The sequence below is a fragment of the Megalops cyprinoides genome, chromosome 11 (assembly GCF_013368585.1).
Source record: "Megalops cyprinoides isolate fMegCyp1 chromosome 11, fMegCyp1.pri, whole genome shotgun sequence".
NCBI lineage: Eukaryota > Metazoa > Chordata > Actinopteri > Elopiformes > Megalopidae > Megalops > Megalops cyprinoides.
The window spans coordinates 11531995-11553540 of NC_050593.1; the positions used below are offsets into that span (position 1 = coordinate 11531995).

Here is a 21546-nt window from a genome sequence, read left to right on the forward strand (position 1 = left end):
GAGCTGTCAGTCTCCTTTTTGGGGCCCCGCTGGGATAGGAGGTGAGGTGCCCCCCCTGCCCCTCCCCGTACCCCGACTATCCCACAGTCCGGACCCCGGCAGGACACACCCCCTTCCCACACATTCCAGGGCCCCGTTAGGAAGAGAGAGAAAGAGATGGGGCAGAGAGAGAGAGAGAGAGAGAGAGAATAGAGGAGAGTTTGAGAAGAGGGCTGCAGGATTGGGCGTGTGCACCGGTGGCGTGTTCTCCACAGAAATGGCGGTTTATTCTAATGGAGGGCGTTTTCCCCGCCACCCCCTGCTGTCGCCGCACGGCGTTCTCCCTTCTGCGGGATCGGGCAGCTTGATTTGGTTCCTCCGGTTTCCCATGCCCATTTCTAGCCTCCTCGGGTAAGGAAAGCATCAGCAGCCCCGCAGCCCTGAAATTGTGCGCGCTCCACGATTCTGGCACGTTTCAGAGAGGTGTGTGAGAGAAGAAGGTGTGCGAGAGAAACTGTGAGGCGTGCTCCCCGCTGTCCCCTTCCTTCGCACGGCTGCGGTGTTGTCTCTCAGCACGCGGAGAGCCTCTCCGTTGCCAGTGAAGCTGCTGGCTGCTGTTCAGCCTGGAGCAGCATGCAGGACGGCACCTGTTACCCTGCCTAAGGTTAGAACGGTGCTCCTCGGCTCTCAGCTTCAGCACAACATAGAGACATGCGGAGGGACTCCGCACGTGCGAAGGTTAAAGCGGAGGGTGAAAAGACTGCGCGCAGTCAGGAGAAACTAGTGTAGTTTCCTTCATTTCCTCTTTCCCCTCCCTTCTCTCTCAAAATTACATTTTTTTGGCATGACTTTACAGCGCGCATTGCCAGATCAGGGTTATAAAAGGCAAATATGACGTCTTAATATGACACCTTAATAACAGTAATTGCGACAGTAATTTACATTCCGCTGAATGTAGAAGTGCAGTAATAAGTAAAAGAAGAAACGTGCTGGCATAATAGGAGAGAAGTCCTGTGGAAGTAACAAAAACAATTTCAAAGTAAGGGTAACAATATGTGAAAACTATCAATTACAATAACTAATACCAACAGAAATAAACTGGGAATAAGGTGTGGACCCTCTCCTCTCTCCCATATGTACAACTTCTAGGATTACAGTCTGCTGTTCGTCCACAAGAAGGAATGGGCTTTTACTGTGGTGTGAGAGGATGTTAAGGTATCCGGTGTCCAAATTGTGGGAGATAGTCTTTCTGTCTCTCTGCCTTGCTCTCTCTCTCCCTCTCTCTCTCTGCCTCTCCTCTCCCTCTGATGGACAGGGATTACATGGAGCATTTTAGCTGTTGCCATGGCAGCGGGAGGGCCTGCTCTCCGGAGCCCCCACGGAGACTCTCCGTTGCCACGGCAACGTCAACAGGCTGGGGTTGGGGTGGGGGGTGGGGGGGGGGGGGGTTGAGGGGCGCACTGCTTTGTTTTCCCCATTCCCACCCACTCTCTCCCTCTTTCACTCTCTCTCTCTTTCTCCCTTTCTCTCTCAGCTAGGCACTGCGCACTCAGAGAGCAGCCAGGCTGATTGACAGTAATATAGCAAAGGAGGGGGGCGAGGGGGATGTCCCCCTTAATTCAGCGATGGGGATGTGTCTGTGGTTGGGGGGGGAGTTCTCTTTAATCGTTTACATGCCTGCAATTAAAAAAAGCTGGTGGGAGGGGGTCGGGGGCAGTGCCTTTCCCTAATTATTTGTGGTACATGTGGGTGGCGCGTGTCAGTGTGTGTTGCCGGGGTAATTAGTAGCTGGTGATGGCACCGGCGCCTGGCTTGTTTACACAAACAGTGGGAGAGACAAAAGAGCAGGAGCGGCGAGCGAGGGGACCACACAGGCCGCAGTGCGCTGATCCGCCCGCTCCTCTGCCCCGCTCACAGAGCCCGACCTTTAACCCCCGCCCCCCCCCCCTCCCCGCGCAGGTCGGAGGTCACATCGTCCCCTCTCCAGAAACGCAGCTTTTCGGGTGAAGGGTGATTCGGCTGGCACTTCTTAATCTCTATTAATCCCAGTGTCTGCTGTTTAATCTTTTGAGTGGACCAGATGCAACGTCCTGTCCTTTCAGCCCATTTGCTGCGCGTGAGAAACCACACAAGCTGAAGTCGTTCCACATCAGCCTCAAGTGTGTATGTTGCACAGTATGTGGGGTACAAAGGGTGTTTGTGTGTTGCACTTCAGGTGGTGTGTAACACTGTACCCAAAAAGCAAGAGGTGTATATAGCAAAACACGATACACGATGATAGAGGACAATAAAGGAAGGAAAAAGAAGAGAAAAGAAGGTTGCACAGTCAAATGACTGCAGAAGTGTATTTGTTGCACTAATCTTCACCTAACTGCATTTGCTGTGCTCTTCTTTCCCCTCTCTCCCTGTAGAGGAGCGATGGGCAAGGGTCGCCCCAGGCAACGCGTGTGCGGGACAGCTCACGCCGGGTGTTCCTCACGCTTGTGGGCGTGGCCTGCGTGGGCGGGATCCTGGTCACGGGGCTTACCATCGTCTGCCTGCGGCACCACGCCCGTCTGCTGGCTGCTGGGAAACTGGGCCTGGGGCTGGAGGGGGGAGGCGACACGCACTATGAGTACCGGGTACGGCAACACAACAGGGACAAAATTCTCTTCCTGAGAAAAAAAAGATGCTAGAGGAGGATATTTTGACAGTTTTTCTTGGTAGAGTTTTTCCTGGTAGAGCCTGATCACCTGATCCTCTCCCCGTTCAGGACCTGTGTCGGCAGCACATGGCGTCCAAGTCGTCGTCGGGGCGTCAGGAGGGCGGGGGCAGGGGCGGCGGCGGGGGCACGGACACGTCCAGGGTGAGCAGCGTGTCGTCCCAGTTCAGCGACGGCCCGCAGCCCAGCCCCAGCTCACACAGCAGCACCCCCTCCTGGTGCGAGGAGCCGGCGCAGTCCAACATGGACATCTCCACCGGTCACATGATCCTGGTCAGTGCCCGACGCCGTCGCGCCACCCGTCAAACCCGTAACGTGGAAAAACGAGGAAGAGGCACGGGCTTTTCAGGTGCAAAAGTGTGAGGTCACCCTACAAATGCAGGATTTCAAGTGAAAAGGAACTGAGAGCAGCGGTACGGCGTATATGATGTTGTCACGCCTTGTCTGTGAGAGTGAAGATTATCTGAGCTCACATAGGCTGGGCATGCTCCTCTTCTGCAGCACAGTAAGATAAGGATGTACCTGCTAGCTTCTTAGACACTTAGACAACAGGGAACAAAGTGCTCTCATCGCTTGCAGATTTAAGAGTCAAACCCGAAGCAGGACTGATCCGCTGTAAGCTAGTACACCCCTGGGGTTTCTGAAGGAGACATTGGAGAGTGGGGAAATGACAGGTCTACCTGTCCTTGTTATCTTCCAGTATAAATGTTTATTTTTGCTGCTCCTCTTTTCTGACCACAGATCAGTCCTTGTTGGAAGTTTTCTGTTATTTTTCTAATCCTGTTCTCCTGTCCCTGACCCCAGGCCTACATGGAGGATCACTTGAAGAACAAAGACCGCCTCGTGCGGGAGTGGGAGGCCCTGTGCTCCTATCAGGCCGAGCCCAGCGCCACGTCCGCCGCCCAGAGCGAAGGCAACGTCAAGAAGAACCGCAACCCGGAGTTTGTGCCCTGTGAGTCGCCGCCGTCTCCTCCCAGTCTCTTTCTGCCTTCCTCTTCCTCAGCCGTTTCTGCTGCACCCTCTCCCTCTCGTCTTCTGCCTCTCTGCGTTCTTCCTCTGCCGCCTCTTCATCCCGCTGATCTTCTTTCTCCTCCCGTCATCTTCCCTCTATCTCTCCTCTCTTCCTCTTCAGTAGTATGAGTTAACGTCTCTGTCGCGTTGTTTCAGATGACCATTCGCGGGTGAAGCTGAGGCCAGAGATTAACCCCTCCAGGGCTGACTACATCAATGCCAGCATCATAGTAAGCAGGGCCTTTGAACCAGGTGTTCATTCCAGGAGTGATTGTTCATTCTAACTCTGAGCTGTGCCATGACTGGAACCTCCAGTCTGCCTTAAAAAAAGCGGTAACCCATTCAGTGAATGCAGTCATTTTTTCTGATAAGAGCACACCATGGTAATAGTGACCAGCCGCGCCCCCAGCGATACTCTGACCTTTAATGTCTTTATGTCCATAGATTGAGCATGATCCCCGAATGCCTGCTTACATTGCTACCCAGGGACCTCTGTCACACACAATCGCTGACTTCTGGCAGGTATGTGATACCTTCTGTGTGTGTGTACATAATGTGTGTTGTAGGTAGGATCTGTGACTATGTGTGTGCTGTACACACCCTCATCGTGTGTGATGAAGATAGTGTCTGTAAAAAGTGTGCAACAGTGTGTATGCGTTTACAGTGTGTGTAACAGTTTGAGTTATATGTGGCGTGGAACCACGTGTGCGTGTGTGTTAATGTGGTGTGTGTTACAGTGTGTATGTGTCCCGTGTGGTCTGTGTTGCAGCATACGTAACGGTGAGTATGTTACTGTGTATAACAGCGTGTGTACGTGTTAGTATGTGTATTACAGTGTGTATGTGTCGAACGTGGTCCGTGTGGCAGCGTGTGTAACAGTGTGTGTGTTGTAGATGGTGTGGGAGAACGGCTGCACAGTGATAGTCATGATGACGGCGCTGGTAGAGGACGGGCAGAAGCAGTGCGACCGCTACTGGCCTGATGAGGGCTCCTCTCTTTACCACATCTATGAGGTGAGCCTCGGCTGCACGTACTTTGTGTGCGTGCGCGTGTGTGTGTGTGTGTGTGTGTGTGTGTGTGTGTGCGCGTGCGTGCGTGCGTGTGTGTGTGTGTGTGTGTGTGTCTGTGTGTGTGTGTGTGTGTGTGTGTGTGTGTGTGCGCGCGTGCGTGCGTGTGTGTGTGTGTGTGTGTGTGTGTGCATGCATGCGTGCGTGCGTGTGTGTGTGTGTGTATGCGTGTGTGTGTGTGGGGGTGTGTGTGCGTGTGTGTGTGTGGGGGTGTGTGTGGGGGTGTGTGTGCGTGCGAGCGTGTGGGTGTGTGTGCGTGTGTGTGGGTGTGTGTGTGTGTGTATATGTGTCTCTGTGTGCGTGTGTGTGAGTGTGCGGGCGTGCGTGTGTGAGTCCTTGGCTTTTTCACTCTGCTGCCCCCTTACCCTGTGCCTCGCGGTGCACCGTCAGGTGAACCTGGTCTCGGAGCACATCTGGTGTAATGACTTCCTGGTGCGCAGCTTCTACCTGAAGAACGTGCAGACGCAGGAGACCCGCACGCTCACGCAGTTCCACTTCCTGAGCTGGCCTGCCCAGGGCATCCCCACATCCACACGCCCCCTGCTGGACTTCCGCAGGTACCGCTAGACAGCCACGCCGGCATACCAGCAAGACACCTTGTTCTCTTAAATTACACTTAAACGCTGTAGACACCGCAGACAATGCACACACCTACATACTCGCATACACAGCTAGGTTTCCGTTTTGAATGTGCAGTCTCGAATTGAAACTTGGCTGAAACTGGCTCTTGTTAGCCTGGACCAGTCTTTACCTGCTGTTATTTAACGCCTCTGCTCACCTACAAAGCCTGTTCTGGGCTCCCTATGTGTATCCACTCCCACTCAACCACTACCAGCACTCTGTATATATCCTCCTACTCCATCTCTATAAGCCCTGAGAGTACGTACTCCCACTCCATCTCTACAAGCACACATCTCTCCCTTTCTCTCCCTGTGTGATGGAGGCCAGTGGGGCCCGTGGGTTTTGCACATCTGTCAGTGTCATTTTTGTGATTTGCAGCTAGTAGTCTGGGTCCAGTTGCATAGTCACAAAAATGATCATTGGCAGGTGTGACTGCAGCAGGAGCGACGCTGGCCGGACGGGCCATCGCTCCCCCGACCCCCTTCCCCACAGCCCCTGTACTTCCTGGACCTCCACTCTGGAGCGTCCTGCTCCTCCCAGTCTACAGCACTGGTACCCCCATAGGGGTGACCTCTGCCTGTCTATCAGATACTCCTCCTGCACCAATCAGGGCTTCGGTTAGGTCTGTCGCCCCGCCCTCTGTCTCTGTCTGCCCTCTCATTTTCCACCTTGTACTTTACATTATTTTCTCTTCCACCTTTTGCTTGGGGGTCAGGGTCAAGGAGACATTTTATGTGGAGCTCAGATGAAAGTAAAAGGCTTAACCAAGTTCAGCACCCATATTTGTTTTGTGGCACCAGATTTACTGCAATTGATTAGCCAGTTTTATCTCTGACTCTTTCCTCTTTATCCCCTGTCTCAATTCCTCTTTCTCCATCTTGTTCTTCTATTTCTTTTTCTTCTCTCTTTCACTCCCTATATTCAGAAAGGTGAACAAGTGCTACAGAGGACGATCCTGCCCGATAATCGTGCACTGCAGGTATGTTGCGGACTGCAATTCACAGATTATCCACACGATGGCAGTACTGTAACACACTGTAGCAGTGTTGGTAAAGGGAATGTGGTAAGTCTGTCATGGCAGTGTAGGAAAAAGGGGTTTCTTTCTCTGTCCTTTGCAGTGATGGCACGGGCAGGACTGGGACCTACATCCTGGTGGACATGGTTCTCAATCGCATGGCTAAAGGTGAGCGTCTGACACCTGCTGCCTGTTCACCTCCACAGACGGGTGCTTTGCTCCACTCTCTCGCAGCTTTCTGGGCTAGTCCAAGGATTTAACTAGAGAGGCACGGGCAGGGGGAGGTGTGAAGAGGGGCTGGGTGTGTGTGTGTTTGTGTGTGTGTGCGAGCGTGAGTGTGTATGGGGTGTTTTTGTTAGGTTATGTTTCCCCACGCTCATACATTCATGTCCAATGTGATCAGTATTAATTGTAGATCTGAAGAAATAAGTATCCATACCATGGATGACATTAATACCTGGCTGTGACTTTCTACATTGTACAATATTAACATGTAACTGTGACCAGACGACATTGAAATCTGACTGTGAGTTTGCCAGATATTTTTTTTCTACGCACTGTTGTCATTCTTGTGACACCATTGTGTTTTAATAGTCATGTTCAACAACAGCCTGGAATTTAATATCATCGTCACTAATGTTCTTCTGTTACACGCTGTCCAACACACTAATGTTCTAGTGTTTGTGGCACTAGTGGTGTTTAGTGTTTTATTCTGGTCTTTTTCTCATTCCATTTATTTGTTGTGGTTTTTTAAACTCATTTTTCCAAATTCTTCCTCCCTTTTGCCTTAAGTGCACTGAGAATGTAATAATGTAATATAAATATCATCTATTATTAATGTTATTATTACTGTAAATAAAGGAGGAACTTGGCAACTTGGAAATCGTTGGCAATGGTACAACTTGGACCTGATTGGCTATTGACCTTTATGGATATGATGGCAAAGTTTCAAAAATTTCAGTTGGGTCAGTTGTTTTTTGCTGAGTGATTTCTGGCATTTCCTGTGTTGATGCTGCAATTTGTGAAACTGAGGGTTGCAAAAACCTCTCCGGCATTCTCTGTTATTTATATTTAATTTTTTTCCTGAGGATAATAGTCTCGCAGTTTCCCTCGACAGCTCTGCAGCAAGACTGTGTTGATGCAATCTAATCAATCAAAAGTTGTCCTTAATTTTCACTCAAAATTTAATGTGAAGGGTATTGTTTCTCTTCACAAACAGTTTATTGATCACAAAACTCTGTCAGTGTTTAACGACTAAAAGTAAGATTTTTTTTGTGAGTCAGAGTTAATCACAAACCTTTATTAACCTCAGGCCTATATTTCTATTTTTGTGTATTTACCTTGGTTGCCTGACTGCAAATTCACAGGTTCTTTCTTTCTCTGTGCCACTCTAATGCTACTGCAAGGTGATTTGAAACACATGAAATAATGAAAATGAAGATGCTTCCAGTTCAGAAAAGAGTCGTTGGTGTTTGAATACAGGACATCCTGGTTAACCCTCTCGTATCTATGTACAGTGTATGTGTACTTGTGTGTGAACACTCACGTGTGGTTGTACTTCCTGCGTGCTAGGAGTGAAGGAGATCGACATAGCCGCAACCCTGGAACACATCCGGGACCAGAGACCAGGGATGGTGCGCACCAAGGTACAGCAGTTAGAGGGCGCGATCAGTGTGTGTGCGCGCGTGTATGTGTGTGTGTGTGACAGTGTGAGTGATCTGTCTTTCTCTACCTCGCTGCCTGCAGGACCAGTTCGAGTTCGCCCTGACTGCCGTGGCAGAGGAGGTCAACGCCATCCTGAAAGCCCTGCCCCAGTGAGACCTGCTACGAGCATCCTTCCTTATGCCCTTCCTCCTCCTTCTCCTCCTCAGACACACATGCCCCCATGGAGAATTATCTAAAATCAGGAATGCATTTCCCATCGCTATCCACCCCCACAGATTTGTATTCATATTTGTATTTGCTCTCCGCTTGGAAGACGTGTTCTGTCTGCTGGCGATTGCTACGGTGAGGACGAAACCCAGTCCATATCTACTCCTGCTGTGAAGCTTGTCACATTAACAGTTAAATCAAGAGCTAATTAATGAAGAGCTCAGCCGGAATCAAAAGCAGCATAATCGCTTTTGTTTTGTGGGGTTCTGGAACAGTGTGCCATGAATTCCGATGGAACACGTTCACATTGCAGCTGCATGACAGAAACGTCACCAACATTCTCACAAGCCAGGGGACCGAATGATTCCGTCCTAACCTCGAATCGCCTCAAGAAGGAAATTCACTACTTCGTTTGTGTAGTTGCGTAGACCCTGCCGCGTCCTCCCCCTTTTCTGAAGAGTTTCTTTCCCTAGAATGCTCTAATTACTGCTACTACTTTTCCCCCCTCCTTAATTCCACGCTGGCACACTGCTTGGAAGAGTCTTTTTAAAGTCTTCATGTCCTCAGACAGGTATACTTGCCACAGATGTGGCCCACAGCTTCCTGTACACTGTAAAGTGGACCACGCTGGATGCACTTCAGGACAGGGCACGAGGTGCTAATGCTAACCCTCTGTACGATTAGAGATTTTCTTAGCTGTGCTGCTGTAGCTCGTGACTCATTCCTCCGTGCCAGGCGTTCTCTATGTGTCCGTGTCAATGTAAGTGTCGCCCCCTTCTGCCCGCCTGCTTTCATTAGACATTTTTTCAACGTAACATTTTTGTCGTGAATGTGCTCAGTAACGTTACACACACATGCACATTTTTACAAAGCACGAGAGAAGCTTCCATTACGTGTACAGTGTGGGGTCTCTTCCCCGACCACTAGCCCTGACCTCCAGTTCATTGACGGAAGGAGGGCCGTCCAGTGGCACACAAAACAGCCATTCCATACAGAAAGCCTCTCTTTTCATATCCCGGCTCCACTGTCAGAGTTACTGCTGTTACTGTAAATTATTAACCTGTAGTGCTGCTCGTATTTCTGTTGCAAAGAGGTAGAAAGCAAACAACAAAAAGTATAGCTATGTAAACAAAAAAAAAAACACAGCTATAAGGAAAAAAAATATATTTATTTTGTAACTTCATGTGATGAATAAAGTTTGTGAAGTGGTGCAACTGCACGACGAGGTTTGTGCGTCCTCTGTGTCCTCGGCCGCACGTTTCACCGGCCCGATTCGTCCGACGCCCCACCGCGCGACCTCTCCCGTCTCAGCATCTCCAGACCAAGGGGTCACACGTTTGGGCAGGCCGGCTAATCAGTCCACTAAACAATCCGTGTACTGGCACACAATCCACTTTCCATTGCTAGTGTAACCTAACACCATACAGCATACGCATACACCGTTATATATAATAAATCAGCCTGGTTCTCTAAAATGACTGAGTGAACTGTCGGTGTCGAACAGGTGGCCCCACTGCTACTGAAACGGGTGATTTAATGTGATGTGGAAAACAAGCAATGTGGTTACTCTCTAGGGCTACAGTTGGAAGAAGCCTTTCCTGGTTCAGGTGAGTGAGAAACCAGGAGCTGAGCTCACATGGGAAAACTACAGTCAGATTTTTGTTCGTGGACAAATGATTAGAAACACTTGAAGGCAACTCATTTTTAAATATATATTAAAATTAAGATTTAAGTATTGAAATGTATTTTAAAGTGAGTACATTTGCATAGATCTCTTATATAACATACATGTTCTTTAGCATAGTATTTAATCAAGTGTCATGTCATGTCAAGGTTAAGAAAGACCTCACAGCTTTCATGCTGAATTTGATTTCATTCTCTCCTGTCTCCTTTCACTCGTCAGTGCACTTGCACAGAGGCCCACATTTACTAAAACATCTTTTTATGAAACACTTAAAATATATTTGTTCAGTCCTAAAGGGTTATTTGAAACAGAGATGAATTTATGATTTCGGTAGCCTCGTTAACATCACCAAAGTGTCTTCCTCTCTCACGCTACAGTCTGTACACTCATGCGAATCAAACACGTGCAAGTGAGCACGTGCACAAACACACACACACACACACAGACTGCTGCACTCTCCCCCCTTCCCGCTTTTCGTTTTGTTTTTCCAAATAAAACTTTGAAAAGTGTCCGTCAGCAGATGAGCTGGGCTCAGAGACAAGCGCCCCGGGAGCCTCTTCCTGTTGGGAGCAAAACGAACATGGAGTCAGTGTTAGAGTCGCGCCGGAGCCCGAGGGACGGAAATCACCTCTCACCCCCCCCCCCCCCCCGCCCCCCCCCACCTCCACCCAACTCATTCACACCCTCCTACTCTTCCCTCTGCTTCCTCATGCCAGCCTGTTGGTCACGTGACCACACACCGGCCAATGAGAGCAGCCATCTCGTGGGTGACTGAAATATACATGTTTCTTATGCCAACAGGTGCACCTTGTGTTTGAGGGTGGGAAGCTTGAAAAATTTTGGGTAAACAAAACACTGCTGTCCTGGTGAGGAAAAAATAGGGTACCAGCCAATTAGGGCTGAGCATTTGGGTTGTAGACACAGGAACTGCACTGAACTCTGAACCCTTGATAAACCCTATATCAGTATTCTTAGCCTAAACAGCCTAAACTTATGTAAATATCCACCTGTGTGGAGTGATAGTATGTCAGCCATGTGTGCCTCCCTGGATGAGGGTGTTAATGAAGCAAATACACAACCAAATGGAAATACAAAGCCTTCAAAATTTCAGTTTAGTCTTGCAGCATTTGCATTTCAAAATGTTCCTCCAAATTCTGGAAAACAGAGGAACTTGTCTGACCGTTTTATTTGTTTTCCAGCCTCCCTGGCACAAGGTGATCCATTTGGCAAAAGACGACTCAGTGAAACCAAGCCTTTTTCTTCCAGGAAGCTGATGTACTTAGGTTAATACACTACAGCTTCCATGACATTGCCATCTACGAATATTGTTATATTCTATTTTTACGTATAATCAAAAACACTCTGTGTTCAGTTACATTTACAGACCTTGCTCCTCTGTGAGGAGACAAAAGGTTGAGGGACAGAAAAAAAGGGGATAAGCAGGTGCTATTCCACACGTGAAAATATGAAGGCGTAGACTGAGCATTACCTCTAGGGGGCGCAGTGGCCAGTCAGCCAGTAAAAGCCTGGAAGTCGGAGTCTGAAAGAGCAGGAAGAGTGAGAGAGATAAAGAGACCACGGAAATGAAACAGAATGGAGAGTGTCCACTGACACAAGATGGCTACGACCGTGAGGGGAGAGGGAAGGCAAACAGTGGAACGCATACAGTGTGGGGAGCAGAAGGTGAAGAATGGTAAGGTACAGAGGGTCAGTGAGGAAAGCGCCAGGAACCAGCCCACACAGCCATTCGGATCCAGTGGAGGACTTTTAGCATCGCTGCTAGCATTGCAATCTCACTGGTGCTTCACGCCTGCGTTGTACTGGCCAGACAAGACATCAGAAAAAGCATAGGAGACATTCTGCGGTTCAGTGCCGCTGATTGTGAGCTGACGTTTGAGGGTGATGTGGGTCGCAGGGGGACGGTAGGGACACCAACTACACCGAAACTTCACCACAAAGTACTGATTCTACACCCTTCGAACAGAAGCCAAAGAATCCTCAACGTGCAGGGTGTGGTCCCTCTGGAGTGTGAAAACGGCTCATCTGGTCTGCATTTTTTTTTTTCCCAAAAAGAGTGCATAAACTCATATTTTCCATTACGTTTATTATTTTTTTTATTGTTTTGTGTGTTAATTGACAATCTCATATAAATAAGCAGCAATTACAATAGCATGTTTCTTCTTTAAAAAAAAAAAAACAAAACAAAACAAAAAGCATCATGAACTGCAGCTCTCTTGTCCTGTTGGCGAGCTCACCCCTTCTCATTATAAGGGCGCAGTGGCAGTGTCAGAGGTTGCCGTAGCAGTAGTCATACTTTTGTAATAGGTGAGAGAAATAGGCAGTATATACAGCGCTGTTGGCCTGGGGCAGGAACTGGGTGGCACTGCACATAGATGTGTATGTAGTCTATATGTTACTGCCATGAAAATGTATGAACCTGTCCCCTATCTCACATTCTTCTGATAGTGTTGTCACTGAAGCAATCAGTCAAACCATTTCAGAGAAGGCAAAGAAAAAGATTGGTGCTTCCTCTCTCTAGAAATGTTGAAAGGTCTGATTTGTAAACACTCCAGAGTTGAGTGCTCCTCTATCCCAGCGCAGTTCAGGACACCGAGGAGTTACGACATCCACTCGCACAGAGAGCCGATCGACGTACAAGATTCATTTGCAAGCGTCTGAAAACTCATCGGCTTCACCCTGCCAGCACTGACCTGACAGAGTATCACAACAGCAGTTAATATGAATTTTGGCTTTGAGTGTTTTGTTGCGTCATACTTGGCACACCTGACAGGTATATTAGCTAACAATCAGACCAACAACATCCTCACAAACAAAGGCACTAAACGAGGAAAAACAACATTAAAGACATTCTTATTCCCTTGGGCTCACATGATCATTATTATCAACAGCGGTAAATGTTTCCTTTTTTCATTTTTTGTATTAAAATAGCTTAATTGCACACATACTCATTACAAATTATCCTCTTTAAAAAGTGCTGAGGGCATACAAATTCTTCTCCTAAGGCTGTCAGTTAAACTGTAATACTGCAGGGTGGTTAAGGTGCTTTTTGTAAAGCCATCAAAAAGAAAACGAATAGAAAGAGAGATCATTTACAGCACTTCCATTCACCCACTCACTGTATTTGTACATGTAGCTCTCTGCTATCTTGGAAGATACTCTACAGTATCATTCCCTTTGGGAAACTCCCCTCCCACTGCAACCAGCCTCAAAAAGCACATTGAAAAAATAATTAAAAAAAAAACAGTAGTGAGAAGATAGGACACACATGGATTGATAGGTAGAGAGAGCAAGCTCAAGACAGGTGCCCTGATGCACCCTTGAGATAGTGTCCCCTGAAACATTCGCAGGAAGTAGGAAGCAGAAGAGCTGTCGGCTGCTGCAAGGTTGGAAGACAAGGCCGAGCCCCACTCTCTGGGTGCAGCGCATGGGGTGTGAAACTCCAGGTTTGTGAAACTCAGTTCCAGGTGGGCTGGCTGCTGCTTGCCCGTACCAACTCCCTGGACTTTATTGCTCCAGTCAGTTAACGAGTTATATATACACACCGGTCATGAAATATGCTGCAGTAAAATATCCCTTTTTATAAGTGTTTATGAAGAACACAAGTAAGTGTGTTACTGACATATTATTTACAAAAATGCACAAGACGGTAATGATAGGCCAAATTTAGTCATTTAAGGTCTGAAATCTTGCAAAAACACAGCCATCTTGGAATGGAGTTTGACACCACCTGGGTATTAACTCACTCTGTAGAGAAACAGCAGAACTGGCTCTCTTCTTCTGAGGTATGTGACGATCTCGTGCTTCCGGCCATTACCGTACTAACACAACAGTTAAAAATCATTACAAAACTCTCAAAGAGCCAGGCAGTCCTTTCTTTTAAGGAACCCCCCCACCCACCCCCCGATGTCACCCAAAATAAAAAACCTATATATATGGAAATACCCCCTGGAAAACACACCTAACTAAAACAGAGGAGCACGACTCCTGTAACACAACACAACACAGGAGAGAGAAACAGCCCTGGGGTTATGGACGTTACGCTTTCAGTCAAGGCACTACACTGATTTCAGGAGGGTATTTTTCACCACTGGCTAAATGCAAGAACAAAAGGACAAAGTGTGAAAATGGCATGCAGTCTCCCCCCCTCACACTTCCTCCTCTCTCGCGTTCTGCGCTGATCTGGGATCAGCACAAAAGGCACCTCCACTTCTTTCTCTTTTTGACGCCGTCGCTGCTCTGAGCGGCGGCCCCGATGCCGTCCTCGCGGGGGCCGTTCGCACCCTGTGCGGAAGGTTCTGGGGTGCTCTGCCTCTCTGGGACCCCGGTACCCCTCATCACCCCGTCCTGTTTGAAGACGCTCCTCTCCTCCGCTGCTCTGGGCTGGTCCCTGACTACCTTCCCCTTCCTGTTAGCCCCCGCCCCGCCCCCCCGCGGCCCCGCCCCGCCCCTGGCACCTGAGATCACATCGGCGGCTGCCGCCCGCTGCTGCGCCTCCATCTCCGACAGGCTGTAGGCCAGGGCCATCTGCAGCTCCTCGTCGTCCTCCTCGTCCTCGCTGGCGTCGGGGCAGTTGTAGAAGGGGGCGGAGCTGTAGGAGCGCTGCGCCGGGCTCCGTGAGCTGTACCCCGCCGGCTCCAGGTGGGGGCGCTCCTGCCGCGGCCGCTGCGGCGACTGGCCGGGCTGCTCCCGGCGGCTCAGCTCCAGGGCCAAGGCCATCTCGTCCTCAACACCTCCACCACGAAACAAAATACACACAAACAGGATCCAGGTCAGGGCATTCAGGGTGAGTGGAGTGGCAGAGGGAGTGGCCACGGATTGGATAAAATGAAAAGGGGGAGGGGACAGACTGCTGGGAGGAGTAATGGGGATGGGGGTGGAACCACTGGTTGGTTGTACGCTGTATTTGGTCTCTTGATAGGTGCTCTTACACAGAGTGACTTAAAAAATTCACCTGAACTTCAAAAACAGTCGCAACAGAAAATGATAGTCCACATCCAAACGTCAATCCATCCCACAGTGCTGTGCGGTAACGGCCAGCACCACACTAAATACGACCTCCAGGACTGAGGTAAGGAGAGGTGGAGAGACTAACGTAACTTTCACACACTGTTGCCTCAGCAAAGCAAACTCAACAAGCTGAGCTTTTGGTCACTGGAAGCTTCATCAGAGTACCCTCTGTGTTTAGTGACCGAAAGCTCCGTTTATAAAATGAGATTTACGAAGACCACCAGACCACATTGTATATGAGCTAACGTGGCTGAGGAGGGAAGACTAGGGTTGGGTATCGTCTCGGTTTTTTCCGATACCAGTGCTGAAGTGATACTTTTAAAACAGTACCGGTGCCTGAACCCTTCCGTGCGTACAGTCACACCGATGTGATTAGCCGTTTAGCGCGTATGCTAAAACCGGTGCGATTACAACACGAGATGAATTCTAGCTAAATCTAGCTTTGAGAAAACAGCGATTTCACATTAAAAAATATATCAAATGCGGCGGTGAAAACTATGAGAAGCTTAATAACACTAATGAAAACATAACAACCATGTAACGCACTACATAGCATAAAATAAGTTATGTCCGAAATCGTTAAAAAAACCACAAAACGATGGTCGACGACATTAAAAAATTGATTTTTCATTGTAAAGGTAAATTTGAACTCGAAATTGAACAATATATTAACTGTTAACAGTTTAAAGTATACTTAAATATATAAATATAAATAAATACAAAACACTTAACAAATTTACATGACAAATTCACATACTAAATAAAACCTAACCCAACTACAATAATTTAACACTAAATAACAGTTACAGTACTGTAACGTCCGTTTCGGAGCACCAGAGTGCAAATATTTCAGTCGACAGCGCTCAGGCATTTAAGTGGGACCGAAATCTGCGTTGCGATTCGGTCCGGTAGATACCCGTCGGATAGGAACTGGTGCCAGTATGTTTCGGTACCCATCCCTATTTGTGTGGTGTTGACATGAAAAGGTACCGCACGGCCGGTGTCTCTGTTCATCTTTTCTCTCCATGCCCTTGTATATGCATAATCTATAAGCTTGTTTTGTATATTAATTATTATAAAATTAAAATGAATGGATGAAAATTAAATTCTATTAAATATGTCTTATTATCATTAAAAAATGAAAATTATAATGACGGGTAATAATAGATTATGACGGAATTTTTACGACCCCGTCCGTCAAAATGACGGACAGCGAGAAAGTCTACCGCAACCTCTGCTTACCATTGATCAGCACGGTCTTCAGGACCCCATCCTCCTCGATCTCTGTCCTCTCCTGACCGTTCTCTCGGATTCTGCGAGCAAAATGGTTAAATATTTTCACACATACTGAAAATATTGTAATATTTTTCATCCTGCTGTGATTTTTTCTGCACCAGAGAAAGGTGAGCTTCATATATCATGAAAGTGATACGATTTCGGCATGCAGCTAGTTTAACAGGTGAGAGGCCTGGAAGCCCACCAAGTGGAAAGTATTATGTCCTGAAGAAAAGTAAAAAAAATCTGTCAATCTCTTGGAGCGACATTCAGCTATTTTCTTTGGTTCTGATCAGTAGAGACCGGATTCACCACCACCACAGTCACCATCATCACAGTCATCAGGACCAATGGGTCGCCTCAGTGCTAAACTGCAGGAGAGCACTGAGAGCATAGAGAGGACACTGACTTTCTGGTGGTGGTGCGTTTCCCGTTGACGATGCGTGTGGAGGTGGAGACGGACTTGAAGTTCCCCATGCCTCCGCCCATGCTGTCCATTCCTCCCACGCCCCCCATGGAGGAGGAGAAGGAGGTGAACTCCACTGAAAGAGACAGGGGGGAGGGGATATCTGTGTGCGCTGTGGAAACGGATGCTTTAACACCGCAATTCTGTTAGCCTTGAAATTGTAGCTAAGGAGCGTATCCCACTTTGCCGCTCCTGACAGTGACTCGGCGTGGCCTTACCTCCGGTTGAAGGGAAGGAGAAGAACCGGCTCGGGCCGAGCCGCGAAGGGCCGGAGTGGCCGTGGAAACCGCTGTGCATGCCCCCGAAAGGGAAGTCGTCTGCTACACGGAGGGAGAGGAGATGGGGGGAGCAGTGAGCAGAAGCGTACGCCTGAGCTGGAGGAACAGAGAGGCCCAGCAGCAGGAGCACAGCACTGCCAGACGGCAGGTATATCCGCGCTCTGATTGGCTACCGTGGCGGCTCTCTCTGGCTAGGCGCGTCCTGACAGCATCATCCTGCGGACTCACCGAAGAAGCTGGCGAAGGGATCCTGGCCCCCGAAGAACTCCCGGAACACCTCGTCTGGGCTGCGGAATGTGAAGGTGAAGCCCGGGAACTCTCCTGGACTGGAGGATCCGCTGGAGCCTGGGAGAGAGGGGGAGAGAGGAGGGCCAGGAGAGAGAGAGAGAGGGAGAGAGAGGGGAGATAGGAGAGAGGAACAGAGGGAGAGGTGGAAAGAAGAGAAAGAGGGAGAGATGGAGAAGGGAAAAGAGACAGAGGCAAGAGAAGGACAGAAGGAGAATGGCAGTTATTTAGCTAATTCTTTTAAAATATTCATCCTTGTAATTAAGAGCACATTACATCATTGCTTTGATGGGACTGATAGGAGGACAATCACACAAATAAAACACAGACTGTCCACCAGGGAACTGTGAGTGTGTGTGTGAAACCGCAAGACCAAGACTGCTCTAACTCACCTGAACTGGGCATGCCATCTCTGCCGAAGCGATCATACGCATCTCGCTTGCTTCCTGAGAGAGAGGGAGGGAAGCAAATGCATTTAATATCACTACATTAGGGTTCAATGTGAAGGGATGAGCGAACTTTTCATCTGAAGCACTGCCAATGTTCCCGTGAGCAAAGCTATTAACCTGAGTGTAACCTTAATCTCCAGTAATTTTCAAGGTCTGTATATAGAAAGTATGTGAATGTGATCAATTTAAGTTGACCTGGATCAGGGCCCCTGCTATAGAAAAAGGTAATAACAAGTACGGCACTCTCTATAACCTCCGCCCAGTCAGTGCTTACTGTCAGACAGGACTTCATAGGCTTCAGCGATCTCCTTGAACTTCCTCTCTGCCTCCTCCTTGTTGTCAGGGTTCTTGTCTGGGTGCCATCGCAGGGCCTGCTTCCTGTACCTTTCCAAACACACAAAGCCGACGAGTTATGGCCTTCGTCCTGCCCTACAATATGCAGACGTAACAGCCAGTCTAACGCAGTCAGGCCAACTACTGGGGCAAGCAGGAGCCTCAGAGATGCGCGGAACAGAAACCAAACTGAAAATATTCCGTGGGAATATCAACCGTGCAAGAATGAGAAATGTGTGATGAGAGCATAAACTGGCTTCTCAGAGTCAGAGACAAAAGTACCACTGTGGGTAAACTGGAAACCCCCCCCCCTCCTGGGCCCTCCCCTCTCCACCCCCCGGTGGCAGTGGGTTGGGTCTGAAAGTCATCTTTAATTGAGACGCCCTTCCCGTGGGGATGGAGCAGTTGTCCCCGGAAAGTGACACCATCGTCACGCCCTGGTGAGAAGTCGCTTAGCTCATATGCCGAGTCGAGCCAGCGCTCAGCGCCGCTGCAGTGCTGTGTCACCAGGGCCATGCTGAGTGAGCCCTAGGAGGCACAGAGGGTGACGACACCCGGGACAGATCCGTACTGATCAGGAGAGTGCGCATGTGGGTGTGGGAACCAAAGCCCCACAAACCATCAGCCACTTTCCTTCCACACAAGTTGCCACTGAACACACAGACGTCTAATACGCCGCCCCTCTATAGGATAACAATGTAGGACTCCAATGGCCTCTTTCTGCATGCTAACAGGATAGTAACAGTGGAGAGAAAATGGACCTCGCCTGCACTAACAGCATAACCTCCCTGCTCATGCGGGCAAGCCAGTCAGAATAGGAAAATCCCTCCAGAGGAATCCAAGGGACAGTGAATTAATAAACTAATAATAATAATAATAAACTAATAATAATAATAATAAAATTAATAAACTTGCAAGGTTTCATAATTAACGACAGAATATTACCACAATATAATAAACAGCAGTACTTACAGGGAATGTGGAATATTGGTTGGAATTTTGTCTTTTACATAGAATATAGGCCTAGTTTTTAGATAGACAAAATTACTGTCATTCAGCCCTCTGCCCATTGTGGATGTTATAAGCTGTCCCGCTACTCCTTGATATCAAACATGGTTGATTTAAAAGTGCACTGAAACAGTATTGTTGTACGCTGGCAGAACCAAACTGCATTTCTTGCGCAATGGATTAACAAAAACTTCTAGGTGTTGTGCTTAAATGGGACCGGCTAGGAAACAGCTGGTTGCAAACTCTGGTCTGCACCTTGTTTTGTTCTAACTAGAATTTATTTCATAAGCAGCTAAGGCCGATACAGTACTGGGAGAGGTTTGGCCAGCACAAATCTGATTCAATGATGCGCAACAGGTTTCTGAGTTCTTTCTCCACAATTCACAAAATAAACATTTAGAATGTCTGTCACTGTTGTCCCCACAGACTATGTAATCATGTTCACATACCAACAACAGCTATTAGGCTACCTGCAACCGGGAATTGCAAGATTTACGATTGTGATTATAAAGTCTGAGTGTCAATGGACTATGATACTATGATAACTATGACAGCTATGCAGTTATAGCAGGTAGACTAGCTTGACTACTTGGAGAAAATTATGCATGTGGGCAGCTGTAGGATAGTTTTTCCTTCATCATGTTCTGCTTAGCTGGACAGCTACCAAGCTCTGCAAAGCCTATGTAATTTTAATCTTCTAATTAAATTAGCCCGGCAAGGTGAAACCCTCCAGTAACAGGGTGCATTCTCTCACCCACGGGGCCCTGCGAGGCCGGTCGAGGTGGTCTGCTACTTACGCCTTTTTGATGTCTTCTGCGGAGGCATTTCTTGACACTCCCAGGACGTCATAGTAATCCACCATGTCTTCCCCCACCTCTCTGACCCTGCCAGAAACACGAAGCTGGAGTGTGAAACTGCTCAACGGCCCTGACCTCAACCTCCGTTAGTGTTGATAAGCGTAATTTACCACCCCTTCCCTTCCCACAATATCAATAGGTTAGTGTATGCACCCAGCTTGCAATGACCGCTGCTTTATCTGGGGATCAGAAACCACCTCCCTCCTCGGGTGTGATCTGTGTTAACGGTTAATTGTTCAGGCTATACTGACTACTGAATGACGGGGCAGAGGGCACTTGGGGGGTGGGACTACAAAACGGGAGTCAGGAGTTCCAACGCCCCAAGTTCAAATCATTTCAATTCTGCTGTATACGTATTGAATGCGGTTCAGGCGCTTGGATGTCATGTCAGCCAAATGGAATTACAGATCACCCGTATTCCTCCCCGGCTTGGCCGTGAGCCTGCCAGATGCCTCGAGCTCTCTGGAAACCGGACACAATGTGGTTATTTCCAGCTCAAACTGCACGGTTTGTTTTTGTCCTTATGGCCACCGACAGCTGAGGGATCTTAGCACACACTGCCACCAGCCACTGAAAGCGGAGAACTCCTTAGCTACCCATCTACTACCGTTAACAGCTAGCTTCATTCTATTTATTAACCACCTTCTACTGAAATTTGTTGCGAAACAGCTTCAAAATACAGCCATACACCCAGGCCATCTTGAAAATGACAAAGTGACAAAGCAATAGCAGCATTAAAATAAAATAAACAAACTGACACTTGTACCACTAGCCAGCTACACTGCTGTATTAGCAACACTTGATGAACGTTAACGTCAGCTGGATACGATCGGTTTGTTTACAAAGGCTTTGGCGTTAGAATGTTAGCCGTTGACGTATTACCTTTTTTAGAAGTATATTCGGCGAGCAGGTGCTGTGTCTCTCCGTTGTCTTAAAATGGGAGTAAAGTATTTTGGAAAGCTTCTGGAATGTACCGCGCTGGAGACGCTCCTCTCTCTCTCTACAGCAAATATTTTGACTGCCGCAGTCCACGCAGCAAAGCGACCAACGCAATTCCCGACTACAAGTTCCCGAATGTCCGGCTCTCCGGCCTACCAGGATTCATAACTCGACAGGGCTACCCCCCCTCCCGCACCTCAGTGTCCGTACCCGTTTTACCCTTCTCCTGGCTCGGATCACGGGCTCTGCGTCACTGGCAACTGAGCCGAAGCATCCAGAAAAAAAAAAAACAGCAGCCCAGAATATACCAGGGATATTTTCGTGTCAGTGTGTTTTGAATCGTCACGGTCTCCGCCTACGGTCGCACCGAGATCGCTGACCGCGGCGATTGGCCGGAGGTCACAACGTGCGTCAACTTTAAGAGCTCATTGGACGATAAGTGTCTCACGCTGAAGCGCAAGTGAACGGTGTGGCGAGACTGACCGGCATCATGCTAGTGAGCGCTCAAGTCACTAATGCTGTATACTCCCTATTCGTCAAGACATACATTGGAGGTTACCATGGCTGCAGGTTTGGCTGCATTGTAAGACAGTAACCACAGACATTCCATTCATTATAATTTTTAATGACATAAGAATATCAGCGTAGTAACCCTTCTTAGTAAAGATGACTGTCAAC

The 21546-nt window shown here is 48.3% G+C and overlaps 2 protein-coding genes across 4 annotated transcripts in view; one reads left to right on the forward strand and one right to left on the reverse strand.

Moving 5' to 3' along the window:
• The window catches only part of LOC118785428 (receptor-type tyrosine-protein phosphatase-like N), a 38920-nt gene extending 29435 nt beyond the window's left edge, over nucleotides 1-9485 (forward strand). Inside the window, exons 12-22 of the mRNA XM_036540050.1 lie at nucleotides 2391-2600; nucleotides 2732-2953; nucleotides 3485-3632; nucleotides 3848-3921; nucleotides 4136-4213; nucleotides 4585-4704; nucleotides 5149-5315; nucleotides 6305-6358; nucleotides 6498-6562; nucleotides 7967-8040; nucleotides 8141-9485. Coding sequence (XP_036395943.1) covers nucleotides 2391-2600; nucleotides 2732-2953; nucleotides 3485-3632; nucleotides 3848-3921; nucleotides 4136-4213; nucleotides 4585-4704; nucleotides 5149-5315; nucleotides 6305-6358; nucleotides 6498-6562; nucleotides 7967-8040; nucleotides 8141-8212 — 1284 coding nt within the window. The 3' untranslated portion in view covers nucleotides 8213-9485. The remainder of the gene's footprint in view (nucleotides 1-2390; nucleotides 2601-2731; nucleotides 2954-3484; nucleotides 3633-3847; nucleotides 3922-4135; nucleotides 4214-4584; nucleotides 4705-5148; nucleotides 5316-6304; nucleotides 6359-6497; nucleotides 6563-7966; nucleotides 8041-8140) is intronic.
• Nucleotides 9486-9491: 6 nt separating this feature from the next.
• Nucleotides 9492-21295, reverse strand: dnajb2 (DnaJ heat shock protein family (Hsp40) member B2). Of its 3 annotated transcripts, none has more exons than XM_036540054.1 (11): nucleotides 20812-21295; nucleotides 19870-19956; nucleotides 18006-18109; nucleotides 17675-17728; nucleotides 17226-17342; nucleotides 16938-17039; nucleotides 16663-16795; nucleotides 16221-16291; nucleotides 14426-14701; nucleotides 11440-11490; nucleotides 9492-10510 (listed from the first exon to the last, which is right to left on the reverse strand). In XM_036540054.1, exons 2-10 carry the CDS (start codon nucleotides 19932-19934, stop codon nucleotides 11462-11464), a joined length of 951 nt encoding a protein of 316 aa, XP_036395947.1. In that variant the 5' UTR covers nucleotides 19935-19956; nucleotides 20812-21295; the 3' UTR covers nucleotides 9492-10510; nucleotides 11440-11461. The 3 variants fall into 3 exon arrangements, with proteins under 3 accessions (XP_036395947.1, XP_036395946.1, XP_036395945.1); XM_036540053.1 differs by having other exon boundaries at nucleotides 9493-10510; nucleotides 16938-17036; nucleotides 18006-18115; nucleotides 20812-21294; XM_036540052.1 differs by having other exon boundaries at nucleotides 9566-10510; nucleotides 18006-18115; nucleotides 20812-21293.
• Between the last annotated feature and the right edge of the window lie 251 nt (nucleotides 21296-21546).

Bases quoted from the DNA above. Each gene is read 5' to 3' on its own strand.
- dnajb2 (XM_036540052.1), bottom strand. From the start codon at position 19,934: ATGGTGGATTACTATGACGTCCTGGGAGTGTCAAGAAATGCCTCCGCA. The intron at 18,116-19,869 runs GTAAGTAGCAGA...GTGTTTGGAAAG, and splicing joins GCAGAAGACATCAAAAAGGC to GTACAGGAAGCAGGCCCTGC. The intron at 17,343-17,674 runs GTGAGTTAGAGC...CCTCTCTCCCAG, and splicing joins AGATGGCATGCCCAGTTCAG to GCTCCAGCGGATCCTCCAGT.